The 18,522-nt window shown below is 42.1% G+C and overlaps 1 protein-coding gene across 5 annotated transcripts in view; it reads left to right on the top strand.

The window, feature by feature from the left end:
• The window catches only part of LOC147011936 (ATP-dependent RNA helicase with zinc finger domain-like), a 310,053-nt gene that overhangs the window by 34,824 nt on the left and 256,707 nt on the right, over nucleotides 1-18,522 (top strand). For 3 of the 5 annotated variants that reach the window (XM_085857677.1, XM_085857680.1, XM_085857682.1), the window contains exons 6-8: nucleotides 1,760-1,867; nucleotides 8,432-8,807; nucleotides 9,636-9,737. In XM_085857677.1, coding sequence (XP_085713803.1) covers nucleotides 1,760-1,867; nucleotides 8,432-8,807; nucleotides 9,636-9,737 — 586 coding nt within the window. The remainder of the gene's footprint in view (nucleotides 1-1,759; nucleotides 1,868-8,431; nucleotides 8,808-9,635; nucleotides 9,738-18,522) is intronic. The other 2 variants (XM_085857678.1, XM_085857681.1) reach the window with 1 other exon arrangement.

Raw genomic sequence — 18,522 nt, forward strand, 5'->3', positions numbered from 1 at the left:
CCAAGACCCTTTAGACCCTTTGTAACCCCAAGATAATTTTAGATCCCTAAGACCCTTTCAAACCTCAAGACCCTTTCAGTCCCCTAAGATTCTTTGGAACCATAACGCCTTTTAAGATCCTTTAGACCGCCTAAGACCCTTTAGACCCCTAAGACCGTTTGGAATCTTAAGACACTTTAGTATCCTAAGACACTTGGACTCCTTTCTAACCATTAGACCTTTAGATCATCACACCTTTCAGACATTTTAATACCCTGTACACTCATTCAACCTTTTAAGACCCTTTAGACACTTCAGATAATTTTGATCCTTAAGACCCTTGAGACACTTCAGATCATTTTGACCCTTTAGATCCAATTAGACATTTTTTGACACTTTTATATATTTTTGGATCTTTTTTGACCTTTAGACCTTTGGGCCTTCAGACCATTTGACCTTTACATATTTACTAGACCATTTAGAACTTTCATTTTCAATTAACGACCTTTCATTTCGTACATCCTTCCATTTATTTGCCACACAAAATACACCACACAAAACGAGCCGATGCGAGGGTCTACAACATCTGATTGCTCTTTCTTGTTTATACTATGCTTAAAAAACTTTTTTTTGTTAGGTACTGTATTTCCTAATTCTGTGTGGGAGGGCCTTGATTGCCTTGAATTGGGAGAATACACCAGTCTTTGTGAGGTGAAAATATCATTATCAGAGGAGGTGACAAGTTCCATATCTATATGCTTATTACCCTGCTTGTGTAGCATAAAATTGGTGGTTAAGCAATAGGTTCACTCTGTCTGTGCCTGTCTACAAACATCAGCCATTGTTTTGAGGAACCACCTAATTTCAATTGAATGTTGTAGTTTCAACACAAATTGGAAAATGAATCCGAAAACAAACCTGTAGTTTAGCAGTACTTTGGCTTTTAATTTGGCAAATTGTATGGAATTACATCCCAAGCGCACATGCGCACAGAAGAGCAAGGTAATTTAAAAAAAATTCATTTTTCTTCTTGAAAATCATTCCAAACAGGAAACTTATTGTTTTTTGAGACATTATAAAGAGCACAAACAACAGGCACGAATAACTAATTTAATGTGTAAAATAAGGTGGTGTAAAAGATGGTGCCTCAACGGTGCTAAACTCCCAAAAAAGTTATTTATATATATATATATATATATTTATATATATATATATTTTTTACAGCCTTTAAAATCTTTATTTTCTTTGACTTGAATTATCTATTTGAACACTGTGGATAACATAATCGGCTTGTTGACACTTTCAAAAATCTTCCAATTCGCAGGACTTGTCCAAAATACCATGGTATTCTACATTATCTTGACCAATCAAATTTGCCCCTCATGCTCTCAGGGCAGTGGAATATCGAGATTCGGCCAAAATTGAGGCTCGTGATGGGAAACGTGCTTGTGCTCGGAAATATAGATTGTGTTCGGCAATGCAAGTCAAGAGTTGAAAAGACCCTTCCCATGCCCTTGCTCTCAAGACTGTGCGGGGCAAGGTGTTTCTCTATACCCTGTAGTTGAAATAAGGTTTGTCGTTCAATTTCTGGATCTTGGGTTTCTTCCCACAAGTTACCTGAGATTACAGATTGTTGACATTTGCACAAGACATTGTCAAACGATCAATTCCTTGTTGTCTTTTTTCATAATTTGTGCTGAAGAAATTTATGCTTTTTGTGTAATACAGTGCTTATAATCTTGCTTTTGAAAGCTCTTTTTCTTGTTTCATGCATTTTCAGATGGTCACTGCTCTCGATGGCGTCCGGGTGCATCACAGTCCTGAGCTGAACCTGTCTGTGAGCGACAAGAATTGCACAAATTTATGGACGTTCACATTGAAGTGCCAGGTTTGTATCCACAGTCCAGGAGCAGGGTTTGGGAAAAACGGGCTCACACAACCCACACCACTTACAAGGTCTGACTTCGTTTTCTGTTCGGGTAATCTTTCTGGAAAATTTCTAGGGGGGTGTCACTTCACATTGTGGTATCACCTTTTACTTAAGGCCGATGTTTGTGGCCGGGATAAGGCTGGGGTCAGCTCTCTAAAGTCTCTAAGATGAGGGTGATGATCTCTAAGTCGGGTAATGTTAATTGCATCATTGCTGTTATCCAAAGTACAAATTGAATAAAATAATTACAAATGCAACAAATAAGGCTACACTCTGTTCTTGCATATTGCAGCTTGGCTGCCAGGTAGCTATCATTTCTTGGAAGCACAGCTGTGCCGCTGATGCTGTGCTCCTCTTCCAGTACACTGATACTCATTTCGCCGACTTCGGAAGGATGACAGTCTGAGTCAACCCCACCTGGTGTTAATTCAGCAGCCAACGGGGCTCGAACTCAGGACCCTAGAATCCAGGCCTGCCGCCCTTGCTGCTAAGGAAACACTAGGCTAAAGCTCCACTGGAAAGTATATATTCACAAAAATATTTCTCAAGTTCTGAGATTATCCAATCTATTGTATAGGTTGACTTGTCACTAACGTCGTCATCCTCTTCCTTGTCACACCCAGGTGAGGAAGGGTCAAATTACTCATAAATAAAACAAAATACTTTACAGAAACAGAAATACATGAGAAAGAGGCTACACTGGAAAGTTGATATGGAAAATGTTTTCAAAGTCCTGGGACTCTCCACTCTGTTGCATGGGTTGACACATTACCAGAATCATCATCCTCCTCCTAATCCAAGAGGATCCTTGGATTTTCACAGTTGTCACCCATACATGTACATGCCTCTATAGGCAAGTCCATTCACCTGGCATGTCCAATCAGACCGATTACATGCAGTCTTGGCACAATAGTGATTTGCAGCCGGTTATTCGACTTTTTGTCATGGTGAGACGTGTGCTTTGGGGTCTTGACTCTTGCATCTGAGGAGCAGTGGAGAATACCTTGTGAAACCATGAGGATTCTCTAGTCCAATGGGTTTCTGCATTCCTGAGAAAAGTCTCAAGCATCATTACTGTAATTGGCAGAAATGACCCAGTGTATGAGCCAATGTAGACTGTCTGGAATAATAATTTTTGCTGAGGCAAGATTCAAGTCTGTGATGTTTCTTGACTTTATACAAATCCCGTCAAACTGAGCAATTTCACCTTGAATCAGCATTGCAGTGTGGTGTAGAAGCTTGGTGCCCTCTGCCTGATCATAAGCATGACCTGCTCTGGGTACCAGGATGGATCAGCTACTTGTTTGAAAGCTGCCTTCAAAACATCTTGCAGAGCAATGGAACTAGTATACACCAGATCTTGCTGCATTTAGACATGAGCTGGAGGAATACCACCGTATTCACAAAAATCTCATAATTCTGATCTTCAAATGCTGCGTTGTGTACTTGGTGACCTTTCAGGGCCAATACCTTGTCATATGTCCTTCCTGCACTTGACTTGCACTTGACTTGAAGAGACTTGCACTTGCTGAGTAGACTATCCAAGTCATATGTCCTTCCAACCTCCAAATCAGATTTCAGATCAACTAGTGTACTCAAAGCACTGGTATATTTGTCGTAAGATTCACGGGCCCTGAAAGCTCAAGGCTTGATGTTAAATTTGCTGGTATAATTGGCAAAGCATGTCTTGTGATAATTGGCTTCAATTGCAACAAGGCCATTGTTCACACCACAGAGTACAAGCATATACTCGGTTATAAAATAAAAAAATCGACCCCGCTTAACGAACGTTCAAATAGCGAAGGTTTGCAATAACAAATGGTTTCATTTAGGGCTATTCGTCGCTCAACAAAGGTCTTCATTTGCTACAACGAAGGAGCCATCACCACAACATAGTGCAGTGTCTCGTGATTGTGCAAGGTGATACGTTTTTCCCACCGATTAACTTTTCAGAAGGCTTGCGAATAAATAACTTTTCAGAATGAAAGGGTTAAAAATTGTATGACTGTTGGGTTTCTCGTACGGAAACTTGGACTCAAGATTGTTTTGGTAAGTATTACAAATATATTAACGTTATTATTGTGTTACTGTATTTATTATGAGTTAAATAATAATATAATGTTACTTGGAACTGAAACCATCGTTAAACAAAGCATGTGGTTTCGCCAGTGGACCGAAGAATTAGGGTGAGGAAACAAAGTGTAATCTATACACATCTTTTCAAGTGTTTGTTACTTGCGAAAATCGAAGATTTTTCAGTGTATTGGTTGGTCTTGTGCGTTATTCTGTCTGCCTGGCTGCTTGTATGTCAATCACCTTCAGGTCACATTTTTAAATCGACCTTCACAAACCTTCACAAAATGGTAGTTGGTCATAAGTAAGAAGCTTATTGCTTTTGGGGTCGAAAGGTCAATAACTTTGTCAAATTTCTAAAATCATCAATTTTCATTTAATTGAGTTGTAACTTGAAGTGGATTTGCATATCAGGTCGCTGAATTCAAGCACTATTTTTTTTTAATGGCAAATTTGTTTTCGGGATTTTGCAAGTATCGTACTCTACACGACGTCTTTCTTGTTTGTGTGTTTGTGTGTCTGTATATTATTCTTTCACAGCCGAACCGTAGCACCGAGAGGCCCAAAAAATTGGGTGTTGTTACTTCAGAATGTGGGCAACGTTTTGAACTGTTACATGTTGGCCTTGGCGTCCGTGTCGAGACCACCAAAGGCCGCGATAAAATGTATATTGGGATATGGGGTCAGGCATTGTTGCCGCCGGCTCACAGGAAAAAGGTAACCACTATAAGGCCAATAACTCCAAAGCTTTTCAATGTTCAACACTTCCAATCTCACCCAGCTGAGAGGTGGGGATATCGTTTTCTCTTGGGCAATGCTGTGTAGCCCCTGCTAGTTTAATAAATAATGGAAAACGAGCTTCCGCATAACAAAATCTCACTATAGGAAGGGTATAAATATACGTAACCCCTTCATTAAGCGGGGAATACCTGTACATGCAGCATGTCATGATCACCTTTTTCATGCAACATGTCTTCATCGTCTTGCTCCTCTGCTGCATTTTCAATCGATCGGCAAACTTCTCGTGTGCTAACATTCAACATTTCCTTCACCTTTTGTGAGATTTGTTTTTGCAGAATATGCACCGAGACCATTTCACAAATTTCGACTCAGATATTGATACCTTCTTGATCAGCTTGTTTCTGTAGTATCAGATCCTGAAGCTTCAGAAGGTAAAGGAGATGGCCCATGTCTCTTCTGAATTAGATTTAGATTTTGCTTGCTAGTGCAAGTCTGGTCGTAATTTGAATGCCTCTGGTGGCAGCCGTTTATATTGTCACTCTCATCCTGCCTATTATACATCAGAGGGCAGAAATAAGTGTCTCCATGGAAGGCTTTTGGACATTTTGAAGTACCTCTTGTATATCTTCTTGACAAAGTATGCATTTGCCAAAGTTTGTTATTTTTCTTCATCTTGTTGGTGGAGAAGAGGAAGGATACAGCAAGTGCTGCTAGCTTAATCATCTAAACCTCTTCTTGTCATGCCTCTTAGTCATGTCTGCAACACAGAGTAATACAGTTCTGATTCATTGTGCTGGAGTAACAAAAATACTGACACCCAGGTAGATACATCTACATTAACCTGCTTCATGCACTGGTCACTTGCAGTCGTTATTTGAAGTGAAAAAGGAGTGATTTTATAAAACATGAAAGGCAACCGACATTTGGACTAATTATTCGCTCTTCTGGAAACGATCCCAAATTTTTTTGTGTGGAAGATCTGAGTACACTCATGTAAGTTGTCTTCAAATAAGAACTGACTTTCACCTTTCACAGGTTGACTTCAATCCTTCCTTTCTCTCAATGAGAACCTTTCTTACTCGAGAGGTGCACATAAGTTACATTTGTTAAAGATCTGGTAAACAGAACTCAAATTATTGAATGCAAAAACAGAAAACGGCAAGTGATAGAATTGTCTCCTGAATTATTGACCACATCCATTGCGTGATGGAATATCATATATCCGTGTTTATTCTCGTTCCCGAAATAATAATACAATGTGAATGCTTGGTCTCTTTTGGATCTATTGGTGCTTAATACGTCCAAATTGAAATCCATGGTTAGAAAGAAGCTGTCAATAAAAAGACCCCACCTCCCAAACATTTCTCTCATTTCTAACCCGCAACACGAACGAATCCCCATCACAAACATTGACCGATTAATTAATTTATTTCAAAAAGTGATCCTGATGTGAGACGTCTTCCAACACTTTATCCACTTTATCCACTTTTGTCTTCTAACAAAAAGCTAACATCAATCCAACACTTTATAAGTATTCCGGAAGGGTTACCCAAATAGGATATGTAGATAAACTTTGTATGTCAGATGGGTTGTGTGAATGAATTCCTTACTTAAGGCCCTTTCAGGGAATATCACCAGCACCACCAAAGTGAATTTCCACCTTATTATCCCCATGCTCTTTGAAAATACAGGGGATATTGTATTCGGCTCCGTCCCTCTCTCTGTCTGTCTGTCTGTCTGTCTGTCCATCCGTCACCCTATATCCTAAAGACCTAAACGGTTGTGCAGAAATTTGGCAAACTTGGTCATTATGATCACATGGCAAGAAGGTGCAAGAGCAGCGTGATTTTTGACCCCATCCCCTCGTGCGGGATCAAAAGCTGTATTACTGTACCAACAAATGTAATTACGGACACATTTGAAAACATTAAATGAAACTTTGTACGTATGTAATCAACATTGAAGTGTGCATGAAATATGTAGCATTTTTTGGGGGATTTGAACCCGGGTTCATGCTCCAGGCCAGGGGGTGGGGACTTTGTGGGTTACAGGGGTGACAACGGAATCTGTAGAGATTTAAGCCATCCTGGATTGCTATATCCTTATGTGGGGCTTTAGAAAAGCATGAGAGCAGGGTCACAGTGCATCACGCTACACCCTGGGAGAGCATTCACCTTTGGCTCACAATCCTCACATGTAGAGTATAATACTTCATTTTTAGCTCACCTGGAACGTAGTTCTGGGGAGCTTATGGGATGGCGTTTCATCCGTCCGTCCGTCCGTCCATCCACATATACTTGCAGCTTCTCTGAAACTACACATACAATTTTGATGAAACTTTAACACAACATTCATCACCGTGCCTGTACCAAAGTTTGTTCATGGCTTTTAAGGAATTGGGCCCGAAGGGGGTCTATGGGGGTTGCCCTCCCACCCAAATAGTTTGCTTCTCAGAAAGTGCACATGCAATTCTGATGAAACTTGACCACAACCTTCATCAGCCATGATGTACCAAAGTTTGTTCATAGCATGAAAAAATTGCGGTCTGAGGCTGTCTACGGAAGGAGTTTATGGGTGGGTGCCCCCCCCCCAAAATAGGTATTTGCTGTCTTCTCAGAAACGACACACGCAATTCCGATGAAACTTGACCTCAACCTTCATCACCTATGATGTACCAAGGTTTGTTCATGACATTAGAAAAAAAATTGGGGTCTAATGGAGTGTGGGTGGGGGGGGGGTTGCCCCCCAAAATATGTATTTGCTTTCTTCTCTGAAACCGCACGCACAATTTCCATGAAACTTGACCACAACCTTCATCACCCTTGATGTACCCAAGTTTGTTCACGACGTTAATAAAAATTCCATAGGTATTTACTTTCTTCTCTGTTAAATAATATGTTGGTCATCCCACAAAATACTACCAGTGGTTCTCTGGTTATCTTATCCAGCCGCTATCAGGTGAACGCTCAGGGGTATTGCCCTTATGTTTTTATTTTCACTTCTATTTGCTGAGACCAGTCAAAGCATGGATGACTTTCTGGGATGTATTACAAAGTACTTCATGATCGCTGTTATGGACCTTGGCATGCTTTCCTGCAGTGTGTTCTTTGATTTTCTCTCTCGTTTCCTATTGAAGCATAATAATATGAATGTATATATCAATGTATAAATTCTCTCAAAAGTGTTGTTTGTTACAAGCCAGTTTTATGCTCATGGTTAAAATTATTCTGGGGTTGTTGAAGAAAGACTTGCATCACAGCAAAGAAGCAGTTGCTTTTCCAACATATTAGGAGTCAACAAACGGATTCATCTCAACATCTGAAGACATGGGCACTGTCTTGTCTCACAATATTGGGCTGGCCTTTCCAACACTTGCATCTGAACACAAGATTTGATTTATCCCATATATCGTGTCACTTTGTCCATTGTTGCCTTTGTGTGCAAGTACACATCTGATTTTGTCCTTGTCCAACACGTGATGTATGTTCATGCTCCTCCATAAGCCTTCGACAATTCAAAAATTATTAACTCGCTCAACATTTGACAGTGGGCTAGCCATAAACCGCTGATTATATGAGTGAAAATGAACAGATGACACCCCACAATTCCATCATTATTTCTGCTACTTTACTGGTGTAAAACATAATGTGTCACTTTTTGATCATTTCACCAGCCAGTTGACTTACCCTTTGCTTTGCGTGTTTTCAGCCAAATTTCTGTCTCTCGCACATCGCCCTGCTGCATGACTCTGACCGGTCATACTTCTCTATCGACTCAATCTTCTGCTGCTCGGCAAAAGGCCCAGTGGATCCTGCAGATGAAGCGGCCATTGAACTGAAAGACTACGCGCTGCTCCACGGCAGTGCTCATCCACCAGCGATTGGGAAAGGAACCCAGGAGTGGCACCAACCGGCCGGCCAGTGCAACACGCAAGGGCACGCGGGCTCCAGTGAAGCTGTGTACACTGTTCGGCTGCGTTTTTCTGCAGATGTGCACGGCTCCTTCCAACAGACGATTGTGTTTGATTTCGGTTTTGATCCTGTTCTGGCGCTTTCCGTCTCTGTCTGCACAACCAGTACCTATGGTAACATATAGTTAACTAATATATATATATATATATATATATATATATATATATATATATATATATATATATATACACACATACATACATGCTAGTACAGTAATACCTCACCTGGTGCAACCCTGTAGAGCTCTTTGTCCTGGAGAGTTTTTCTTTAACTAAAAAAATAACAAACAAAATAAAATTTAAGAAAATCCATAACACACAGCGCTCACCAAGTAGACGCACCTGTCACCATTGTTTGTATGCACACACATTGAGCCAATTAGGTGGAAGTGGGTCGTGTGTTAGACTTGGCTATGTCGACCATGAGAACAATTCTCAACAATGCAGACAAGATAAAAGCTTCTGCCCCATCCACCAATTCGTTAACAAAAACGAAGTTAACTCGTTTAAAGAACAGTTTGTCAGAGAAGGGGGAGAGCCGGTTAAACTTGGTGCCACAGGTTTAAGCACCACATTGTTTTGCACAGCATCCATATCAGTGGTGATGCTGCGAGTGCTGATGACCAGGCAGCCCTTGAATTCTTTCAGCTGTTGTTTACCATCTATTCCAGTATTTATAAAATAATATGTTTACGATCTGCATTATTATCAGCGCTGTTACCGATACCCCAATGAAATCCTCGTATACCACTCGCGTATAAGAAATATTACAGTCGGGAACACATCCATATAAACCATGGTATAATGATCCATCTTAGTGCTCTCTTTTTCCAGGAATGCATCCTGAGTGCTAAGCGAGGTATTATGGTACCATCTTTCTGTGTCTATCAAGAATATCTCGCACTTATAACAAGTATATCTTATTTTCCCAACCTACCCAAGCAGCAGAAAGCACCGAAGAGGAACTGCTCCTGTCCGGGCTTCGCTGGGACTGTGGCGACCCGACATCCGTGATTGTGCCATATCAGGTTCCAGAACAAACAGGTGAGGCAGACGAACCTGTGCAAATGTTTGAAAAACTTCATCAATACGGGAATTTCGAAATGACATATGGATGCTAAATGAGACTTTTAGCACATGCACTGTGTGTGTTTATACCGACTCGGTTTAGATCGCCAGGCACATTGAACCTGCCGTTACTAGTGCAAAATCTGTAATTTAAACAATCTTTCAAAGATAATTTTCAGATTTTCAACAAAAGAATGGCAATTTCAAAATGGTTAACCACAATTGTTCTGTTCCCAAATGAAAATCGGACTCTCAGAAATACGACAAACACCAACAGATGAGACTGAGAAGCGCCCGAGTTCCTCATGAACACCCGGTCCTGAAGCCACCAGCCGTAGATAACTCCACGGCTCGGCAGGTTGTGATTCAACCACGAATGCCGATTAGTACCACCAATCCTGGCAGGGTACCCACTACTTTACGCTTTACCTTTCCAGTGGATGACAGCTTCAAGGGGGGCTCGTGCCCTCAGCATACACTCGGATTACTGCTGAGCGATACAGTGAGTGTACGCTGGCTAACAAGAGCAAATCACATGGGACATAACTTCCCAGCTCACAACACGTGCAGACTATGCCAGGCCAATGGAGGAAAAGACGATACGGACTGGGTATATTACAATAGTAAGCAATTTATTTACAGAAAGGGTGAGGAAAAGTATGTGGTAAAAGCAAGCAATGGGTGCAATTACAGTGAAAATACGTACAAAAGGGGCAAGCAAGGATGGGTGAGTTGCAGCAAAATAAAGTCATGTACAAAAGAAGACACAGGGCAGAGCTATACCAATGTAATTTCTTCTATAGTCTTACTTTCCTACTAACACAACAGGTGCCATCAGAAACATTCAGAGTTCGGCTAGATTAGCAAGAGAGGTAAGAAAAGAACAAGGCGGTTGTGACCTCTTGTTTACCAAGCTGGGTTGATGAAACCGTTTGGCCCAATCGCTGAGGAAGAACACCGATGGGGTCAAGGTGCGGGCTTTGAGGAGGTGCGAGTGGGTGTGGTGAGGTGCAAATGAGGTGCAGGGAGGAAACTGCAAAAGAGGTGCACATCTGTGGGGCCTCCCTGAAGGGAACAGTTGTTCGGGACTTGCCTGGGTGATCACCGATTGCCCTTTGATATATATATATATATATATATATATATATATATATATATATATATATATATATATATATATATCAGTTATATATATATATATATATATATATATATATATATATATATATATATATATATATATATATATATATATATATATATATATATATATATATATATATATATATATATATCAGTTATATATATATATATATATATATATATATATATATATATATATATATATATATATATATATATATATATATATATATATATATATATATATATATATATATATATATATATATATATATATATATATATATATATATATATATATATATCACAACTGATATATATATATATATATATATATATATATATATATATATATATATATATATATATAATATATCAGTTATATATATATATATATATATATATATATATATATATATATATATATCAGTTATATATATATATATATATATATATATATATATATATATATATATATATATATATACATACATATATATGCATCCACAGCAGACGAGACGGAAAAGAAGAGAAAGAACTTGTGAGAAAACGGCACAATGAAGTGTAATCCCGTTTGTAAATGTTAATGCTCCTGGCTTGGCCCCAATGACTGCACTTGGATCTCTCACTCGACCAGCACTCTGCTCCGCGAACTTCATTTCCCTTGTTCCGACCCATATGCCTTGCACCATAGCTTCATTCCGCCTCTTGTCACCAAGCCAATCTGAATTACATGAACTACTCGAGCTCTGTTATGCGGAACGTAGTCTTTTCATAGTTACTTGGCGAGGAGAGGATCCTAAAAGTGTATCAGAATTTGTCGTTGGAGTTTTCCAACGCCCCCATTGGTGCATGCACTATTACCGCATCACCTGTTCCGCCCATGCACGTGCACAGCCATTGAGATGCCACCATTCGGCTTCAGTCTTCTCCACATGACGGAGCTCTGTATTTAACATGGTGCTGGGGTTTTGGCTGTGCTCTCTGGGCGCGAACGTGTGCCGGACACCCAATGAGTCCATAATTGAGGAGAGTGCAAGGGCTATGCTGACGATGTTGAATGGTGCTTCTCGCACACTTGTGCCCCGAGTTAGATGCCTGAATGTCCAGATCCAAGTGTCTGTAATGGGTACGTTGTGCCCATTGTTCCCTGTTATTCCAAACGGCGATGGTGTCTGCAGTGGTTGTGGTTTGGGTGATGGTAACTGCAATGTGGCAGTGATTTGTGGTGTGGTAAGTTGTTGTTGTGTGGTTGTTCATTGTGGTTGAGGCAGCAATGGCGCATGTAAAGCGAGCTTGGGTAATGCTCCAATGGTGTCCATCCATCCATCCATCCATCCATTTGGACCATACTCTGCAGAGCATTAGTGCTGCCTAAGCAGTCCCCTTGGCTATTGGGCATAATCTTGGATGGGTCGCTACTCCGACAGAGGATACCAGCAAGTGGACACTCATTTTGTCGACCTCAGAAGGATGACAGGCAGAGTCAACCCCACCTGGTATTAATTCAACAGTTGAGTGGGATTTGAACTCAGGATCCTTGTATCCCAAATCCACCACCCCAACCATTAAGCCAACACCAGGCATACAATGGTTATAATAAAGGCGTTTTGAGGTTGTATGATCATTGTGGCGTTGGTGAGGAGAGTACAGTGAGGGTCGTAGTGATATCCCCATTGAATAATGGCACGAAATTCAAATGGGATTATGGTGCACGAATGCAAATTAACTGTGTACTATGCATGGCATGTGTGTTTGCGTGAAAGAGAGGTTCATGTGCACGATTAAGATTGGAAAAGAATGGGGGAAAAAAACTTCCTCATCCCACACAATGCATATTGGCCTATCAACTCATTAGACATAAAGGAAGGGCCATCCGGAATGAATACTAACGAAATAACCATCTCGGGAACTGCTCCATGTTGTGTGCCAACATATAGCAATTGTCTTGGGGAATGACGGTTTCGCAGAACTGTCATATTTATTACAGCCCTCTCAGCTCCCGTAGCTCCCCCTACCAACGTGATTAATCGTAAATATCATTTTATACTTCGCCTGTACATTCACAAGCCCCAGCTATGTCCTTCCCATTGGTGTTCAGAATCACCTAATCCAGATACTCAGTCTATTCACTTGTAGTAATCCATCGGGGGGTTGTGAAGCACAGGCCAGCCCACTCGGGCCTTGCACTATAACCCACATGGTCCGGGGTTTACAGTAGGAGCAGGTTCTCGTTCGGCGAGCTGAGAAAGTTCTCCAAGTCTTTTGTTGTGCAGAGGCATGGCCCTTTTTCTCAGGTGCCTTTCCAAATATTTTCAGCTTATTTCCGAAGCTTTTTGAGCCATTTTAAGTAGCAATACTTATCCCCGACACTTTATGATGCCCTGAACGTCGACGTTTTCTGGGGTTTCTGCACATGCTCGCCAAGCATTTTGACGTGGAATATATCATTTTGAAGGTGCCATATTGTTTCGCGCGTAAAGTGTTTTACTTACAACTCGTTTGCCTTTGAGATTTGACTTTCAAACTTTCGATTAAGCCAACTTTTTTGGTGGATTCGATTTTGGTGAAGACTCGGTTCTGGATCTGGATACGACAGTTTAAAGAAAACTTTTTTTGATTCTTCATCATTGAGAGATAGGGCCAAAAACTATATATAGCACACTATTTCAAAACGTTCTGAATGCATTCAAACGAAACTTGGGTTGATTAGTTGGGTAGGTGACAAGGACAAGCCATTTAGAATTCGGTTGAGGTCCAGGTGCAGATCCGGCCTATCATTGGGATACAAAATGTAAACTGTTCAGCTTGGCAGAGGTATTTGCTCTACCAAGTGTGACCTTTCAAGACTAACTAGAGGACCTATCAGCTTACTTTCAATCATCAGCAAGGTCATGGAATTCATCATTGCAGTTGATATGAAATAATTCCATTTCTCCAACAACCTCATCTCAGATCACCAATTTGGTTTTAAATCAGGTCATTCCACCTTGGACATGCTTCTTCCACTCGCACCACAATGGATGGAGACCCTCAATGTCAGACGTTAGATCATTGCTGTTTTTCTGGACATATCTTGTGCTTTTGATACAGTCTGGCATCCCGTCTTAAGGCCCTGTCACACCTTGACGTTTTAGCCAGCGTATGGCAAGGTATCAAAATGTATGCAAAACGCTAGCGTACACTGAACTATTGATGTTTTTTTCCCAGTTTTGGACGTATTCATAACGAGTTGGACATATGCATAACGTATTAGTAACGTACACAGAACGTTTCAATCACATATAGATAACTTATACCAACAAATGCTGAGCGTGTTGTCGGCGTTCACAACCTATGCCCAACGATAGTGTAACTTATGCATAGCGCGGCAGCGTATCGCCGACAATCACGTGGCGTAGGCTATTCGTAGGCTGCGGCTTGACGATTCAAATCATAACCGCACTAGACATCGAAGTATGAAGCCGCTGTCACACCTTGACGTTTTAGCCAGCATATGCCGACGTATGAAAAATTTGCCGAACCAAGCTGGCACACGTCTAATACGTTATGGGTAAGTTTTGTATACGTTAAGAGCACGCTGGCATGCGTCGTACTATGCTGGCATACGTCGTAGTACGCTGGCATACGTCGTCATACGCCGAGTACATCGAGAAATTTTCAGCATGTTGAAAATTTCTCGATGTTCTCGGCGTATGACACACGTTCCGCATACGCTGGCCATAAGTTGTAAGCACGTTACGCGATCGTTGACACACGTCGACACACGTTACTTGTAAGTTGCTCATAAGTCGAAACACGTCGAGGTAATGGTTAGCGTCAGTGTTCCAGACTCCCTGTTTTTTTGTTTGTTTGTTTCTTTTTCTTCGGTATGACGGTGATGCTGACACTTCGATTTCTAGTGCCGTTATAATATAATATAATTAATAGGCACCTCTTATCTCTGTACAGCGTTCGATTCAGTGAATCGGGATGTCCTCTGGAGGATTCTTGGTCTTCGTGGGGTGCCACCAAAACTGATCGATCTGATGTCTGAACTCTACTCTGGAACTGAGAGTGCTGTGAAGTGTGGTGGTACCATCTCTGACTTATTTCCAGTTGTTACTGGAGTTCGTCAGGGATGTGTACTGGCCCCCACACTTTTCAGCACTTGTATGGACTGGATTTTAGGGAGGATGTCGGAGAGATCAAGTTGCGGTGCATCGTTTGGGAATGTCAAGATCTCGGACCTTGATTTTGCAGATGATGCAGTCATCTTTGCGGAGACTTTAGACATCCTCTTGGGGGCCCTCGAGGTGCTGAATGAGGAGTCTGAGCCGCTGGGATTATGGGTTTCTTGGGTCAAAACTAAGATCCAGGCTTTCGGTGACATCTTGGATCTGCTGTCCTGTCTGTGTCTGTTTGTGGTGAGGATGTTGAGGTCGTGGAGAGATTCACTTACCTTGGCAGTGATATTCATGTTTCTGCTGGCTGCGAGTCAGAGGTCAATAGACGTCTGGGTCGGGCCTGGGGAGTCATGGATTCACTGGATCATGGGGTGTGGCGCTGCCGGTACCTGTGTGGGAGGACGAAAGTCTGAGTCTTCAGGTCCTTGGTACTTCCAGTCTTGCTCTATGGATGCGAGACTTGGACTCTGACCAAGGATCTGAGACGGAGACTTAATTCCTTTGCTACCAGTTCTCTTCGGAGAATCCTTGGCTATCGCTGGTCGGATTTTGTGTCCAACGAGCGGTTGCTGAGAGAGACTCGGATGAGATTTGTTACCTGCATAGTCCGTGAGCGTCAGTTGCGGCTGTATGGACATGTGGCTCGTTTTCCTGACGCTGATCCTGCTCACCAGATTCTCTCAGCGAGGGAGTCTCATGAGTGGAGGAGGCCAGTGGGCCGACCACGTGCCTCGTGGTTGCAGCAGGTTGACCATCATCTCAAGGAGATGGGGATGGGCCTGGCATCTGCCTGGGGGATGGCCAGACGGAGGCCCCTGGAGTACCGGTGGAAAGTGGACGTAGCGACGCGCTGTTCTGGCACATGCTCCCATACCTGACCTGACCTTTAATTGACTTGCGTGCATTCCTAAACCATTGGACGGAATGAGTGTAAAACTGTTGGCTTTGCTTCGTATGTGCACATGAAGGTTTTAGGCCATAAAAAATCATAGTCCAGGAGTTAAGGGCTGGCTTTGGAGTTATGCACACTCGCCTGTAAGCTGTTATGTCTGGCCTGGGTTCGAATCTTGGCCCAGTTATAAATTGTTATCCCGTTGTTTCACAGCAGGGTGATTCATCGATCTGTGTGCTGTCACTCAGATGGACATTTAACAGGTGTCCCATCTGCTGACATTAGTTGGTGGATGATAAAGATCCCATGGTTGTTTCGGGAAGGGTAGGTTAGCTATTGCCGGCACTGTGAACCAAATTACTGCCATGTCTTCCTGTGTTGGAGTGGCGACCCGTCCACAGGATTGTAACCCGAGCCAAGGAAACCTCCTCGGCGACATCGACGCTCTGTGTAGAGCATGGTTCATTATCTGATGTGATGCAGAGGTTCAGCGTGGAGGCAGGACCCCTATTTCCTCCATGTAAATGTGTATCGTGCAACGTGGCATTCCCACTGAGCCACTCCCATTGTGAGGGGGTATTGCAAGCCATGATGTAATGTGCCTATTTTCTACATGCAAACCATAGGCATCTTATAAGTGATGGAATTATATACGATCATACTGTTTGTGTGTTTATTTTATTTACAGTGCCTTCAGAAAGTCTACACCCACTTTCAAATTTTTCACCTTTTGTTGCCTTAAGGCCTGGAATGAAATTGCATTAAATCAGACTTTTTCCAGCTTTATTTACACATCGTAGCCCACAACTCCCAAGTGAAAAACAAATTCTACAAATTTCAGAATAATAATTAAAAATACAAAACTAGAATATCTTGGTTGGATAAGTGTCCACCCCCACTGAGTTAATACTTGTAGTACAGTCAAAATGTCGGATGATCTCCCACAAATTGCAACAAAAGCAAACTCAACAGATTTTGATTCCTGGATATGTCCGCAGTGACAGAAAAAAAGTCCTAAGGGATCCTCCGGGAGGAAAGTCCTGAAATCATTGAAATCCAATATGGCCGCCACCCGGCTTCGGGGAAAATGAGAAAATTGTAAAGATTGATATTTTAAGATGTAAATATATGTTTTTCTGCATTCTAATTGTTTCTAGTTATGGTCAGTATATTGATATACAAGAATAATTATAAAAAAGTGAAATGTATTGAGGGTAAAACAAAAAATTATAGCTTTTTTTGTCCAAAAATGTCAATTTTTTTTGTCCTGAAAAATTTTTTTTTACCTGATACTGATTTTGGCTCCTGGACAAAAAAAAATAAGAAATGTTTGAAATGAGAGCGAGAGAAGAACCTTCAGAGTTTAGGCTTTATTCCATTTGATTGGAGCCGCTTCTGTGGGCACACCGGGGAATACAGGTTCAGCTAGGAGTACATAAGCAGTAACGTATACATGTGCAATTAATCATTGCAGACTAAATCCGCGTAAGCATGGAGTTCGATATAATCTCCATTCTCACCAGTCAATGAGCACCTTCAGTTAACGAGCATCAAGTGAACAGCCGATGTAAATGGCAATGCCCCGGGGACAACCACTCGTGCCGCGGAGACCTCCCCTTATACGCGAGACGCACAACATGTGATCCCGCGTCATGTCCCTCAATTCACCTCAATTCACCACATTCTCCCCACCTTTAAAATGTAACTAGGGGCCCATCTTACACACCATGATTGCTTTAGCACTATAGGAGTATACATTTCAAGCAACGCGGACTAATAGGTCTACAGAAGCATACATGCCAAGCAGTGATTATTTTGAGTTGTAGGAGCATGGAAATGAGCATCGATATATGATATAATGAGCAGCGAGAATGCCGATAATCCCCTTTACAGATTGAGTCGTCGAGGGGGCCTTATCCGTCAACCTCTCCGGGAGTAAATGGCAGTTTCACTTGAGGGAGACTCCCGATCCTCTTGGTGAGCCTCGACTTGTGCCGGGGATGACTCCTCGATCGCTCTCGGGTGGAACGCGGCAGCCCCGTCGCCCGGTGGAGTTCCTGGGGGGGGAAATGTCAGAAGGAGGAGTGCCAGAAGGTGGTGTACCTGCGGGAGGAGTACCTGAGGGAGCCAGATGGCGAACCGACACAGTGGTCTCCCTGCCATCCGGGAGCCTGACATGAGCATACTCTGGATTAGTGTCAATGAGTTCGACCCCCTCCACCAGGGGTTCATACTTGCTTTGTCGGACCGGGCGTTTCATGAACACTGTACCGGGATGGGTCAGCCAGTTGGGCACCGTTTGACCGTCAACATAACGTCGCTGGTGAGTAAACATTCGTTCGTGAGGAGTTGCATTGGTGGACGTGCAGAGCAAAGAGCGTATGGAATTCAGAGCGTCGGGAAGAGTAACCTCCCACCGCTCGGGGCCCAGTCCTCTCGATTTCAGCGCCAGAGTTACAGCTTTCCAAATAACTCCATTATACCTTTCCACCTGCCCGTTTCCCTGTGGGTTGTAACCCGTCGTTCGACTAGTTGCTATGCCGAGCTCTAGTAGGAATTG

Source organism: Eptatretus burgeri, chromosome 15 (assembly GCF_056783735.1).
Source record: "Eptatretus burgeri isolate ZD-2024b chromosome 15, Ebu_testis_v1, whole genome shotgun sequence".
Lineage (NCBI taxonomy): Eukaryota > Metazoa > Chordata > Myxini > Myxiniformes > Myxinidae > Eptatretus > Eptatretus burgeri.